Here is a 15619-nt window from a genome sequence, read left to right as displayed (position 1 = left end):
ACTTCAGATGCGTTCTCAAGCTTTATGTGCAAGTAAACTTCAGCTAAAATTTGAAAATGAAATAAATCACCAGTGACGTCAGGAAGGTACGTTAGAATCACTGACAGTCTGGAGATGTCGGAGTTGAGTATGCAAAGACCATATTCTGTTGATATGTGCAAGTAAACTTCAGCTAAAATTTGAAAATGAAATAAATCACCAGTGACGTCAGGAAGGTACGTTAGAGTCGCTGACAGTCTGGAGATGTCGGAGTTGAGTATGCAAAGACCATATTCTGTTGGTATCAGCAAGGATGGTACCACAAGAAGCTTGCAGTCACGAGAAGGATGCCTCTCTTCCTCCATACCACAGCACTGGGTTTATGGAAGAAATCAAGGAAGGCATTGAGCACAGGTCATTGGTGATAGATGCTTTGGGGCAGGTTGGACTTGACCAGAAACATCGTTTATGACTCACTTTCTAGTGTCTTCTTTCCCACTGAGATGCTTAGGGGACTGTCCAGGGACCGGCCCTGTGAGGTAAAGAAATGTAATTCCATGTGTATCACCTCTGAGGTGGGAAATGGATTTTATTTATCCCCCTGAGAATTTTCTTGACAAATAGCTGGTTTCCATTTCCTGACTATTGTGAATAGAATGCAAATGAACCTAGTTTAACAGGTATCTCTGTAGCAGGACACCAACTCCTTTCAGTCTATGCCCAAGAGTGATATGGCTGGATCATACGGTAGATCTGTTGATAGATTTTTTGAGGACTGTCTATAGTGATTTTCACCCTGTGTTTCCTTTGCCCCACATCCACACAGGTATATGTTTTTTTTTTTTTTTTTTTTTTTTTAGTTCTTAGCATCTAGGTAAGACGAATTCTCAACAGCTTTTTAATTTGCATTACCCTGCTGGCAAAGGATGGTGAATATTTTATTTGTTTTTTAATGTATTTCTTAAACATCTTATATATTATTTTTATTTAATATGTATGCGTGTGTGCATTGCCTGCATGTGGGTAAGTGCACCCATGTTATGCAATGCCCGCGGAGGACAGAAAAGGCCGTCAGATCCCCTGGGACAGGAGTTACGGACAGTTGTTAGCTGCCATGTGGGTGCTGGAATTCGAACCCAGGTCCTCTGCAAAAGCAGTCAGTGCTCTTAACCGCTGAGCCATCATTTTTCATCCATTTGTGTTTTGTTATTTGAGGACGCTGTTTCTTGCCACACTGTTAATTGTGCTGTGCTTTTGATCTTTAGTTTCTAACTCTTTATATAGTATAGATACTAACCCTCTGTCAGACGTACAACTGGTAAGGAATTTTTCTTATTCTCTGGGCTGCCTCATCCCTCGAACGATGGTGTCCCTTGACGTACAGAGCCTTTTTAGTTTCCTGAGGTCCCGCTGATCAATTGTTGGTCTGAACGCCTATAGTGTCCAGGTCCTATTCAGAAAGTGCTTTCCTTGGCCTCTACGTTGATCCATAAATCTCCGTTTTCTAATTTTTTTTATTTGTTTGTGTGTGTGTGTGTGTGTGTGTGTGTGTGTGTGTGTGTCTGAAAGTATGCTGCCTGACTTGACTAGGATGAGTGTCTGGAATCTTCTTGTATCTGTCCCCTCAATGCTGGGATTACATCCACGCTTCTCTTTACATGTGTTCTGAGGAGTCAAAGTCAGGGCCTCATGCTTGCAAAGGACTTTACACACTCAGCCATCGTCTTAGCCCAGTGTTTCATTTCTTTTAAAAATCTTTATTCTACATTAAAGTCCATAATGACTGTACTAGGTCTCTCTACAAGAGTCTTTTTAGTTTCAAATATGAGTAATAATTTCACTGCTGGGGTGGACTGTCAATGGATTTGGGAGCCTTAAGAACCAATGTGCTTTGGTAACAACCTTTGCAGGAGGAAAGATGTTTTCCAAATAGCTAAGGTATAAAAATAATGATAGCTACAACCACAAGTTTGACTTTGTCAGTTCTAACAGATCCCTATAATTTTGATTTTTTTGGACATTTGTAATTATTTCTTTTGTTTTACATCCTGTTACAGAGCAGTTCAAAAGAGGAGCATCTTGTAAAAATCACTTTTTGTTATAGTTTACTGTGAGCAGATTCTTTAAAACCTACTTTGCAATTGATAAATCTGCAAAGAGAAAAATAAATAAATAACAAAAAATGTTGGTGTTCCGGAGACCCCACATGAGTTCCTGAAGAGAGTTGTAGTGTGTGAAAATAATGAAGACCAAAGTTCCAAAATTTAATTTTCACTAAAAATATGACATTGGGAAGAAAGAAAAGGTAAGCATGCATATTTTTTTAATTTCGTTTTCTCTTCTTGTGATCAAGCCAAAAATTTTTTATTTCTTTAAAAAGCCAACTTCTTTACAAATAACATGTCTTTTGAAAATCATTTCATGACTACAATCTTTTATATTTCTTGTGAGTGATTTCTCAGTCTTCGACATGGTAATCGGAATTTAAAAAAAGACAGCAGTTTCTATACAAGAAGAAAAGAATTAAAGAAGGACACCGAAGTGTACTAGTTTCAAATAGGGAGGAAGAGCAGGTCGAAATGGAAAAAAAAAAAAAAAACATTTACAGAAAGATAGATAGATAGATAAACTCATGCATCAGGGTTGAGCATTGAAAAAACAAAAAATACCTTCGTCGTCACCACGTTCATTACTGGTAATATCATCTGCGATTTTCTTAGTGTTGGCTCCTGGGTCATATTGAGAAGGAATATAAAGAGGGGAAAAAGAGAATTCAAAACCAATAGGCTTGCCAAAAATTCAGAAGAGATAGATGTTACCCAGTAAAAGAAAAAGAAAAAAAAAAAGTAAGAAGAAAAACTAATGTAACACAAAAAAGTTGAATTTGGTTACATCTGGATCTCAAAAACCAAAACAAAATCAACAACAACAGCAACAAAAAACAAAACAGGGTAAATGCAAAATGCACAGGAACATAATGATGTCTAGAACAAATTCAAAATACCATTTGTAAAAATATTAGACTGTGAAAATGCTGTTTGGGAGGTTAAAAATGAAACTACTTCAAGAAAAACAAAGCTACTGAGAGTCATTTGAAAAAAAAGACAAAGAGAATCCAATTATTAGAAAATAGATTTCCCACATTCTTAAACGAAATGCACACTAAGTATTCAACAACTGTGTCATTTAAACACATTACCATATCTATACATCTGTTCCCTGCCAGTGATAGACTTCACTGATAAAACTTAGTCAAGTTGTGTAAGTGAAAAACATCTTTAAACACTAGACAAGAATGCATTTTAATCAAAATCTGGTAAAGTCAACATTAGCATCATGCATTAACTTATAAAAATAAATATGCCAGGAAGACTTTCATATGCCACCAGATACCACTAGTTTCTTAAAATAATAAATATTCACTTTGCTAGGGAAAGTTGCAGAAACCATGCACTACATCCCTTTTTATCTGTGATATATTTTTTTAAAAAGAAGTACTCTTTGAAACAAGTTATTTATTAAATCACGACAAAATATTATATAATATGATCTTAGTGTTTGCAAGATTTAGTTGATAGTATTTAAAAGGTACTGTGAATTTCATTTATGAATGAAAATGGGATTTTTTTTTTTACTTTAAATGATTTCTGCATAGGAATTCAAATATTTTTTGTGGTTTAAATGTTCCTACATTGCAAAATGTCCAGGTATCCACAAGAGAATATAGATGAGGAAGATAAAAAAATGTGTTGTGACATCCGTTAAATATCGCTGCATGCTATGTGATCACACCATGTAGAAGGTAGGCTTGAGCCACGTAAAGAGGAACACAAAATTGAATGGCTATTGCGTTAGGCTGACTACCTTTTTTGGTTGTTTTTCTCAGGCATAACCAATACGAAGCTATTAAAAAGTTATTCAAAGAGGTGAGTTTGAATTTACGTGAAGAAGTATACTGGTTTCCTTTTCCACAAAATGCTACCGTGAATGATACTCCAGGCCATGTGTGTGGGCAAACAGACCGTCCGCACCCTTGGAAACACAATGAAATTGTGAAATGAGATTTCATGTTTGGGTTCTGTGTCTCTATTGATAAACAGATGATGTGGTGGGCACACTATTCTCCCACTCGAAAAGAACAGATATCAGACAAACTAGGTGTGTAAAGACCACACGTGTGGGACTGATGAGAGTAGAGAACCTGGGATCATGACACTCAGTGTTCGCTGACCGCATTTCAATCTCTAGTACAGTCTTAGAGAGAGCAAATGGTTGTCTACTTTGCAGGCTACTAACTAGAGTTGATGCATTTACCTTGCCCCTGAAATTAAACTTATTTATACCTTTTTCTTACAGTTTTCAATGCGTGTCTTATAAGTAATATATGTATCAGAATATCATTTCATCTCAGTGTAGATAATGCTTTGGTTGTACCAACTATCAAAGATGTTTCCCAATCACATGTGTCAAAATGGCTAAGCTTGGTAACCAGGGCTGGAGGGATGCTGCTTTCTGCCCCCAGCACACATGTAAAGTCGGGTTCTGCTGTGATGGCTCAGCAGATAGGGACATGTGCTGCGAAGCCTCCTGACCTGAATTCCATGCTGGGGACCCACAGTGCGGAAGCATGCAAATTGTCCTATGACTTTCATTATGTGTATCATACCATATGTCTGCACAAACAGAGAGAGAGAGAGAGAGACAGAGACAGACAAAGAGAGAGAGAGAGACAGAGAGAAAGACAGAAAAAGAGAGACAGAGAGAGAAAGAGAGAGACAGAGAGACAGAGAGAAACAAAGAGAGAGAGACAGAGGCAGAGAGAGAGACAGAAAGAGAGAGAGACAGAGAGAGAGACAGAGAGAGACAAAGACAGAGAGACAGAGAGAGACAGAGAGCAACAGAGACAGAGAGACAGAGAGAGACAGAGAGAGAGACAGAGAGAGAGAAAGAGAGAGAGAGACAGAGAGAGACAGAGAGAGACAGAGACAGAGAGACACAGAGAGAGACAGAGAGACAGAGAGGGACAGAGAGAGAGAGAAAGAGAGAGAGAAAGAGACAGAGAGAGACAGAGAGACAGAGACAGAGAGACAGAGAGACAGAGAGAGACAGAGAGAGAGAAAGAGAGACAGAGACAGAGAGATAGAGAGAGAGAGAGAGAGAGAAAGAGAGAAAGAAGGTAGGAAGTTTGAAAACACCCAGTGCTGAACTCTGTCCTCCAAACACACTTGCTTACACATGTATACACTTCACAGTTACACACACACCTAAGCCACATACACACATAATAATTGATAATAATAATAATTTGTGAGACTCCATTCTAGGAGAGCTGCTCAAGAAACATAAAGGCACAGGGTATCATAAGCATTTTAAGGTATTTATATCACATTCTTGAGTATTTTCAGTACAATATATCCCCACAGTCAGTCCTTCCAAGTCAGTTTTGTTGCTCTATAAGATTTTCCTTGTCAATATATTTGTAGATATAGACACACATAGTATACGGTGCGTGTGTGTGCGTGTAGGTGTGTGCATGTGTGTGTGAATGCTTTCAAAATACATTCCTCTCGTGATACACCTCAGATCTCTTTACGAGTAAAAAAATTCCTCCATTCTTATCATCTTTGCTCATTTTGAACTAATTTTTGCATGTGACATTGGGCAAACGTTCCATGCATCTGTCAGAAGATAAGTGATCGATCATCCCTGCATCATTCGAAAGACTATCTTTGGCTCACTGAGTTATTAATGGGAACACTGTTAGAAATCTATCAACTATAAAAAGAAAGATTTATTTCTGCACCCTTGAGTTATATTCCATTGATGAAGATTTACACCTTGGAGTCCAACACCATCTTAATTAATTTTGAGTGTGTAATGCAGTTAAAAAGAGAGAAATGGAAAACCCTTAATTCTCTGTCCTGTCCTGTTGTCTTCTGGGTTGATTCTGTGAAATTTCCTTCCTGTGAAAATTTCTTAATGTGCTTGTCAAATGAAGCAGAAGCTTGTACTGAGATCTGATTTTAAAAAACCGTTTGTGAAACCACAATTTTAAATTGATTTCATACATCAGAAATGGGCCAGACACACAATTAGATGCGTCCTTTGAATTGTTTACATATATTTAGTTTCTCAGGCTTTAGTTTCTTTATAACATATTTTTTGTTCTATATTTCCTGGGAAAATATAAATAATTAAAGGGCTTAAACGGGAAACAGAGTGCCTTTGCGAGCTAACGTGGATACCATGCTTCTGTGTTAAAAAAGGGGATCAAAAAGTGTGCGGACACCATTTCCCAAGACGATCTAATTGATAGCTGCCCCAAGTGGTCAAACAAAATCCAGATGGGCCTTTTTCCCTTTTGCTATACACACTTCTTCCACAAATATTTACAAAATATTCCTTTACCCTAAACAAATAGATCCTCATCAAACCTCAGTCAGAACATGGGCACCAGGTACTAAAGTAAATATTCATATGCCTTTTACAAATGCATTGCACATCTTCTATGAACTGCTTCATGGGTGAATAATTTTAAGTTTCTTCACCCTTAAGAACATCCATGCTGGGGACAGGGGTAGAGCTCAGTTTGTGTAATGATTCCATACAATCCATGAAGTTATGTGCACTAAGCGTGTGAAAGGTGGAATTAGGGTTATCTGAAATGCAAGGCCATCCGTCACTACGTAGATAATTTAAAGACTGCCTCGGGTAGAGAGCCATTCCCAAAGGGGGAAGGGGAAATCACGTTTTTATATCCATTCTTTTGATATTTTCTTTTAGAGTTTTATATACTCCATGCTCAAAAGTCAAACGATTTGAAATTTATCTTTGCATTGTTGATGAGATGGAGAGATTTTGCTGAGTATTTGGGTCAGGTAGAGCCTAGTACAGACTGAAATAAAAACAAATCAAGTGGAAATCTTCGTGCTGTTGATATTGGGGTTAACATATTGAGGGAGAAAACAATAAACCATTTGAAAATATATCCTAAAGTGCTTGCCACTTACATATAGAAATCATTGAATAAAATGTACAGATGCAACTTGACAATCGGATAACGTGTCAACTGATGGAAATAATGGAGGCAAACTTTTCTGTGGAATTACTCTTAATACCAGGTACTATATTGAAATATATGTCCTAGTTTACACTGTTACTATTGTATGTTATTTCATTTGGTTTTAACAGGATAGAGTCCACATTCAACATGGTGTTTGTATCTTAATGGAAAAGGCCCTTCTTATTTTCCAGACATTGGAAGAGGTATACCAGATTAGAGGGGAAAATGTGAATATTTTCTGGGTCCTGATGGCTATGTATATGATTCATTGGCCGGCTATTCCTGGCTACTGAGAAAAAAACTGCCCTGTTTGTCACAGTGCATTCTGATGAGATCATGAAGGAGGTTTGATATCCCAGCCTAACCCAGCAGCACGGAAAAGCAGGAGCCCCATTTTCTCAGACAGTGTAGAACGCCTTAGCTTATTTGCTTAGAAACGCCTGTCCTCTGCGTGCCCGTGTTAATGTTGTAAACAAACAATGTGTGTAGCCGAGGGAGGTGATGAGAGGCTGACTGAGACGCTCACAGATATCAGAGCCAAGCCGCATATAGATGATTCGGGAGGGCAGGAAGTCGTACTTGGTATTTAAAATCCTTGGGCAGGCCAGACAGAACAGTGTGGGACTACAGGAAACATGCTCAGGAAGTGGTGGGTTTGAGGAAGAAAGCCCAAACGTCAGGCTTGACTGCTAAAAGAAAAGGAGAGAGAGAGGAAGTGATGTGTTGTAGACGAAGAGGGGAAAGATAATCAGCAACACACCTGGGACTCAGGCTCAATGGAACGTCTTTGACACTCGGTATAGACACTGACAACTTTCTGATTTATCTAATTTATACAGCACAAACTCCAGCCTCCACATACTTTCATCAGCACCGTCAGTATAAAAGACGACTTGCAGATCAGATAACGTGAAAGAAGAGAATCTCATTAATAAAAGGATCAGCATATATTATTGATTCGTTTATTGCTCTTCCTGAAATATGTGTTTATGTATATCTACACGAATTCATATGGCAAATCTATCATCTATCAATCATCTACATCTACCTATTTATTATCTATCATCTACCTTATCTATCATCTATCATCTGTCTATTTCTGTATCTTTGTCTGTCTGCCTGCCCATGCATCCATCCATCCATCCATCCATCCATCCATCCATCCATCCATCTCTCTATAGCTATAACTTTATATTTGTCTGTCTATATATGCATGCATGCAGCCGTCTGTCCATCCATCCATCCATCCATCCATCCATCCATCCATCCATCCGTCCATTTATCCATCTATTCATCTATCCATACATCTATCTATGCATCCATCTATCCATCTATCCACCCATCCATTCATCAATCTATATCTTTAGCTCTATCTGTCTGTCTGCCTATCCATGCATCCATCTACCCAGCTACCTATCTATAACCACCTAGCTACCTACCTACCTAGTTACATACCCACCTATATCTATCTACGTCTGCCCCCAGCAAGCAAGCACAGATAAAAGACATTGTATAGAATGATCAATTGTATCACAAAATTCTCAGATCTGTACTCTTTCCATAAATCTGTTGTTCCTCCTAAGTAAAATCAGAGACTATGTTTCCATACGTTGAGTACTAGATGGCAATTTAGTCTTGCTGTGTGTATACTATGTCCTTTTGATGGCAAGCTCGCAATTATTGTGAGAAAGGAACTTAAATCACAGAGCTACAAAAATAAGATAAAGACATATAGAGAAACAGAGATTCCCCAACTGTAGAAATGCAATCTTCCCTTTCCTTCCTTAATTTTAAGAACAGGCATTCCGGGGGGCTGAAGAGGTGACTCAGTGGTTAAAGCATTTGTTGCTCTAGCAGAGGGTTGGAATTTGGTCCCCAGAACTCATGTAGGGTGGGTCACAAACTGTTACAACTCCAGTTACAGAGACTTTGGCACCCTCTTCTGGCTTCCCCTGGTACTGCACTCTTGGAGTACACATACACCCAAAGAGGTGCATACAGATAAATGGAAATTAATGAATAAAATCAATAGGGATTACATCAGAATCCTGATAACCTGCCCATGTAAGTAATTATTTTAAGCTATTAGAAGAAATCTAGTATTTTCTTGATCTTGGCTTGTCATGTCACCAGATTTGAAGATTCCCTAATAATTTCAGAATAAACAGAATTTATGTATTTTTGTTCCAAAATGTTTCCTGTGAGAAAAGTTTGAGAGAAAAAAGTGGAAAAAATAATGTCCCTTTCTCATTTTTTGGAATTGGAAAGAAATCATTTCATATTGCAGCAGTTAGCAATCAAAAGAAATATAAAGATTTTACTGATCCCTTGACATGGGGCTATATTTCTCAAGAGAGACACTGAACTCCAAAGCATCACCTGGCACAAGCATGATTTTGTGAATTCTGATGCTGAAACATTACTGTTCTCAGGAATAAAAGGCAAAGTGGATTACATTTACATTTTTCCCATTTTTGAAGGAATTTTGAGTTAATTGGATATATTTCCTACATTAAGAATCTCCATGGCCTTGAAATTGAATCATTACGTATTTAAAACAGGAACATATTTAATTTTGTGGTCTGCTGAATATTTTCATGGATCTGTTTAGAAAATTTATGCTGAAAGTAAAATTCATTTTATTTGCTGTAAGATACCTCCTGGGATGTATTTTGAAAATCTCAAAACCTCTGCATTAAAATAGTTATGCATAAATAAATATATTCACATATTTGTGAGAAATTTTGAGTTATGTTGCCTACTACTAACTCTAATGTACAAACCTCTATGGTCAAGTCATTGAATGATACATAGATAAAATTTGTGCACTGTATTTTTTAATGCAGACCGAAAACTGGACATCACTAGACTTTACCCCTAGTCAAGCGGCAATCTTTGTAAATTTGAAAATGACTGTTCTGCCTTTACAAAACATCTCATTCACATCTTAACCTCCTCTTCTGTGCAGAGCGAGTTTCTGACATGATGAAATTTTCTTGTTCCAAAACATTGGACTTATGTGGATTTGTACATCATCTCCTACCACCCCAGACCCCCAGGACTTGAATGTCCTTGATTCTCTTCCATCAAAAGATGTAAAGCTAATTGACTTCCACTAGAATATTAAAGAAGCCAGGTGTGGTGGCATGCTTCTTTAATCCCAGCATTTTGGAGGCAGAGGCAGGCAGATACCTGTGAGATCAAGGCTAGCCTGGTCTACATAGCGAGTTCCAGACCAGCTGGGATTACAGGGAGACACTATTTCAAAAAGGCCAAAAAAAAAAAAAAAAAAGTGTTTTAGGAAAGCTAAGGAAGGTAGGTATAATGGGATACAAATCCCAGAACTGAGGAAGTTTTTCAGGAGGATCAACAGTTTCAGTTGAGGCTTGGATACACACTGACATCCAAATCCAAGAAGCTTTTGAAGGTATAATAAACGTATATGCCGTTTTATCCCACTTTGAATCTAGCTGGTTGGCCACAACGCACCAGCTGCTGTTGATTTAAGGGCAACAGCAGAGATGTCACCATGAGCACACTTGTCAGACCAATGACTCCCTTCTCCTTTTGAGTGGTCTTCATTCCACAGAAGATATCAGGATTAATAGGAAACCTAATTTATTGAAAACCTTTTCCTCTCTCCCATGTGGAAATACTAAAAGTGCTATCTGTGCCTGCTCAAAACATTTATAGGACCTGGCTGTGTATTTAACTGAGAGAGAGAGAGAGAGAGAGAGAGAGAGAGAGAGAGAGAGAGAGAGAGAGAGAGAGAGAGGAGAGAGAGGAGAGAGAGAACAGTTAAACAGAAATGCATAATTTTTGTTGTTGCTGTTTTGAGACAGCATCTCTATTTCTCTAGCACTGGCTAGTCTAGAACTCACTATGTATACCAGGTTGGCCTTGAACTTACAGAAATCATTTTGCCTCTGTTTCCCAAGAGATGGAATTAAAGGGTACTACCATCATGCCTATCCCATACTTAGATAATTTTTAAGTGGGTATACTACTTGAGTATAAACTATTTATGTCAGGTCTGCAAAGTTTTAGCATCAACACTATAGCATAAAATAATTTTAAAACCTTGAACTATTCTGGAATTTTAGAAATTAAAAAAGACCTTAAACATATTCTATATCAAAAAAGATTCACTGAACTCCTTCCAACCTCTTGAATGTACAATCGCATAGCGATATGATTTTCGCATACAGCAAGGATACACAAATACAATCTACAGTCATGTCGGGAGGAAGGATAACTTCAATTGTTTATTTCATCTTACAGTTCCAGGACACAGTCCAACATTGGGAGGACTCAGGACAGGGAATGAAACAGAACCCACAATCTCTCTCCTCTCTCTCTCTCCCCTCTCTCTTTCTCTCTCTCTCTCTCTCTCTCTCTCTCTCTCTCTCTCTCTCTCTCTCCAGTTCAAGTAATACTGGGGGAGAAGACACAGACTATAAGGGCCAGAGCTTGCATAGGACTGCTGCAGAATTGCATCTTTTGGACGTGATACACATGAATTCACAGCCCGCACAAGATCTACCAGTCAACATGCCATAGGGAGAGGCAGTCATGAGGTCCAACCTCTAGGGGAGGAGTGATTGGCAGCTGATGGCTTCTGGGGGGGGTGGTTACTTCAGAGATGTGGCCTCTGGGAAGTTGTCCATGTTCTGTGTTTTCGTCTCAAGCTCATGAGCATCAGTGATCACTAAGAGGACTCTGTGGGGTATAGAATGAAGGAGAGAGAGAGAGAGAGAGAGAGAGAGAGAGAGAGAGAGAGAGAAGGGAGGGTGGGAAGGAAGGAAAGAATAAGAAAAAAAGAACGAGCCTATACCCAGTGTTCCTTCATGGTTGGACTTTCAGCTCCTGCCTTCATGTTCCTGCCCTGACTCCCCTCAGTGCAAACTGAAACAAACCCTCTCGTTCCCAAGTTGGTCTCGGTCAGTGTTTTATTGCAAACAAGGAAAAATAGGGAGAAAAGCTGTTTGTTATTTTAAAACATATTGTCTTTTTTAAATGTTTGATGCAGATATTTCTTAAGGATTGTGTTCTATAGGAATAACTGTGTTGTAATGAAATGGAAATACGGTTTTTTTTTGAAAAAGCTCAAATAATTTTGATGAGGATTCTGTGTCCTGAGTGAGTCTATAATCATAGGATACCTTGCACCTTTTGAGAAAAGCGTTTTGATAATCTGCAACTTGCCTGGATTCTGATACCCTCCTATAGTTCCATTAGTCATGTGGTAGTTGGTGAATGAGATTTACATTAATACAATTGTTCAGTCCATACACTTAATGAATCTGAGGCAATCATTTTAGTTTATTATAGATCTCGACAGCAGTGGCTTGAGGCCAAAATGCAATCTTATCATCTCTCTAGGTGTTTGCAGGATTATGCTAAATCAGTTCTATTTTTAATAAAAGCATATCATTTGGAGAGTCACAAAAAAGTAAAAAATGCAAGCTCAATGATTAGACATCATTGGCAATTATATCCAAATTCAGGCATTTATAAAATCCTTTCAGGTGACAAGAACGTTTTCCATGATTGTTTCTTGAAGTTGAAGAAATGGAATATACAAAAAAAAATCAGCTTACAACTTTGGAAAAGCAGACACAAAAGTCAATGAGAAATTAATAAAGACTTAATCTATGCCCAAAGGCCAGCTGTTCTTGCAAGACTTTGCTATGGTCAGATCTTTCCTTCCGTATCTCTGGGAATTTGAGATCTGCTGCAACTCCATCTTGCCAAACTCCTGGCTTTCGGAAATAACTTCCTTATACATGTCTACAAAAAAAAATTCCTTATGAAGAGGTTGTGAAGGTAGGTCAGTGGGTCAGAGACCATGCTCCGGGAGCGAAAGGACGTGAGTTTCAATACTTGGCATTCATGTGACAGAGCTGGATGTCATCATAGGCACTCCAGTCACACCAGTGATGTGTGGAGGCAGAGAAAGAACTTGGAGTCTTGCCAGCCTAGTTCCAGGTTTGGACAACTCAAACCAGGGGACACAATGTACTCTGTGAGCCTTCACATGTACATGTACAAACACACACACACACACACACACACACACATACACACACATACACACAGTCCTTTAGGCAAACACACTTCTATTAGAAGAATCACACAGGTGTATTCACATAGACATTTATACACCATCATAGTGCCATTTTTAAAACTATTTATTATTATTTTTTTATCTGTATGAGTGTATTATCTGCATGGATTTAAGTGCACCCATGTTGTGCAGTGCCGTGGAGGTCAGATGCGGGTATCGGATTCCCTGGAAATGAAGGTATAGAAGGTTGTCAGCCTCTGTGTGGCTGCTGGGAATTGAACTCAGGTCCTCTGCAAGAGCAACCAGTGCTCTTAACCACTCTTTCTGCAACCCCACATATGCCACTTTAAATGAATGAGAGAGAGAGAGAGAGAGAGAGAGAGAGAGAGAGAGAGAGAGAGAGGAAGTCAAACATATTGGGCAGCTCAAAGTGTGATAAAAGCACCCTTAAGAAAGAGTCAGGAAGAAGGAGAGCATGGGTCACACTGTTCTGAATAATTTCAAAGAGCAGGAAGATTCATGAAGGCACATTCCTTATTTTTAAATGTGATAGAATCAAGAGGTGCATCCATCCATATATATTTATGTACAAATATGTTTATATATTTTGTGCACATAATTATATTTATAAGCAGTTGAGCATATGTACTATCAAATGACAGAAAATAAATGAGTTTAGTACTAATACCATGTGCAAGTTATGTGCTTTGTGTACATATGAAATACATATTATGCATTATATAAATATATCTGAATTCATATATATGGATATATGAATCAAAACATCTGATCAGGAGAGGTATAGACACATTTTTTGTGAGCACATGAATATACATTTCAGTACAAGTGTAATATTGTTTAAAACATGTATACATATTATATACATGTGTGGACACATGTACAAATCAACAGAGCAATCAATGGGAATAATGAAAGAAATCATGTTACAAGAATGCGGCATCACAGTGCAATATTGTCATAAATCTTACAGATGTAAGCAACTGCTTTCTGCTTGGATTCAAGCATGCTGCACAGGAGGAAAACCATGCCCAGTGCTCTAAATCTGGCCAGGAATTACAGCTGGAGAATTCATAAAATCCAGGATTGAACCTTCTTCAATTATTTTGCTAAATAGACATTGTGTCCAACTGCCCTCTAATTCTTTGTATCCCATAGACTAGTGCGGCTCTTAAACCTCATCAGAGAAGTTTATGCAGCGGATGGAGTTAGCACAGAAATTTACAGCTCATGCAGGTGCAGGGAATAAATGAGTGTGCTATGCGCCTTCATGAAGGGGAGGGAGACCTCTACCTCATGCTGTAGGGGTACACACTGTTCAAATTATAGTTCCCTTCCTTTGTGGTCCTCTACCTTTCCTATCTGATTCTTGATATTCAACATCATTTAGAGCCTTTAGAATGTGCTGGGTTTTGTGTGTGTGTGTGTGTGTGTGTGTGTGTGTGTGTGTGTGCTTGTGTGTGGACATGCACTTGCCCATGTGTTCACATGTGGAGCCAGACATAACTTGAATTTTTACATCTCTCTCTCTTTCCCTTATTTTCTGAGACAGGGTCTCTCACTGAACCTTAAACTCATCACTTCAGTGAGACTGACAGTCCAATGGGATTCTTGGGGTTCTGCTGCATCTGTACCCCCCCATTATGAGTCTCCCTTCTTTACAAGTCTGCCAAATACACATTTAACTGTCAAGCCTAACTAGACACAAAATGCAGAACAGAGCCAGGCATGGAGGCACATGCCTTTCATGCCAGCTCTCCAAAGGCAGGTGGATCTCAGTGAGATCGAAGCCTGTTCATCTACATAGAGTGAGTTCCAGGACAGGGGCTGGATACACCTAGACCCTGTGTCAAAAACAAACAAAAATTCAAAAGCACACAAAACACAAGATGCCAAAGAGAGTAGGAATAAAATATTCCACTCCCCTTCAAAACAAACAATAATATTGGAGACCATAAAATATCTGGTCAAACGCTGTATTACAATAATTAATTTTCTGTCTATAACTAATGCAAGCTTAACCTCACAGAAGAATCAAATTGTTATTGAGAGGGAAATTTGTACAATTGAAGATAAACAAAAGAGCCAGTCACAGAAAGACATAGAAAGAAAACATTTAGTTTCATATGCGGAATCTAGATTTACTTGCACACACATATATTAAGCATACACATGTATATCATATAAATATGTTGTAAATATGTACAATTGTAGATGAAAGATAGATGGTGTACAGATAGATGACAGGTATGTAGATATAGAGACAGATGATGTAAATGATAAGTAGATGATAGATAGATAAGTGATAGAAAAATTATAGAGAAATAGTAGATATTAGATAGATGATTGATTGATAGATAAATAATAGATAGATATAGATAGATGATAGATGACATACAGATGATTAACAGATAGATGACAGATAGGTAGATAGAGATAGATGACTTAAATGATAGGTAGATGATAGAAAAATAAGTGATAGAAAAATTATA

At 38.2% G+C, this 15619-nt stretch overlaps 1 protein-coding gene across 3 annotated transcripts in view; it reads right to left on the bottom strand.

The window, feature by feature from the left end:
- Nucleotides 1-15619, bottom strand: part of LOC103725635 (neuroligin-4, X-linked) — a 376846-nt gene that overhangs the window by 132979 nt on the left and 228248 nt on the right. For 2 of the 3 annotated variants that reach the window (XM_008822933.1, XM_008822934.2), the window contains exon 4: nt 2649-2708. The exons of the other annotated variant lie outside the window; for it this stretch is intronic. In XM_008822933.1, coding sequence (XP_008821155.1) covers nt 2649-2708 — 60 coding nt within the window. The remainder of the gene's footprint in view (nt 1-2648; nt 2709-15619) is intronic. 3 annotated transcript variants of the gene reach the window in all.

This window comes from Nannospalax galili, unplaced genomic scaffold, assembly GCF_000622305.1.
Source record: "Nannospalax galili isolate Female #2095 unplaced genomic scaffold, S.galili_v1.0 scaffold2109, whole genome shotgun sequence".
In the NCBI taxonomy this organism is placed as follows: Eukaryota; Metazoa; Chordata; class Mammalia; order Rodentia; family Spalacidae; genus Nannospalax; species Nannospalax galili.
The sequence above is the reverse complement of the archived record's forward strand: the minus strand, read 5'-3'. Positions and strand labels throughout refer to the sequence as shown.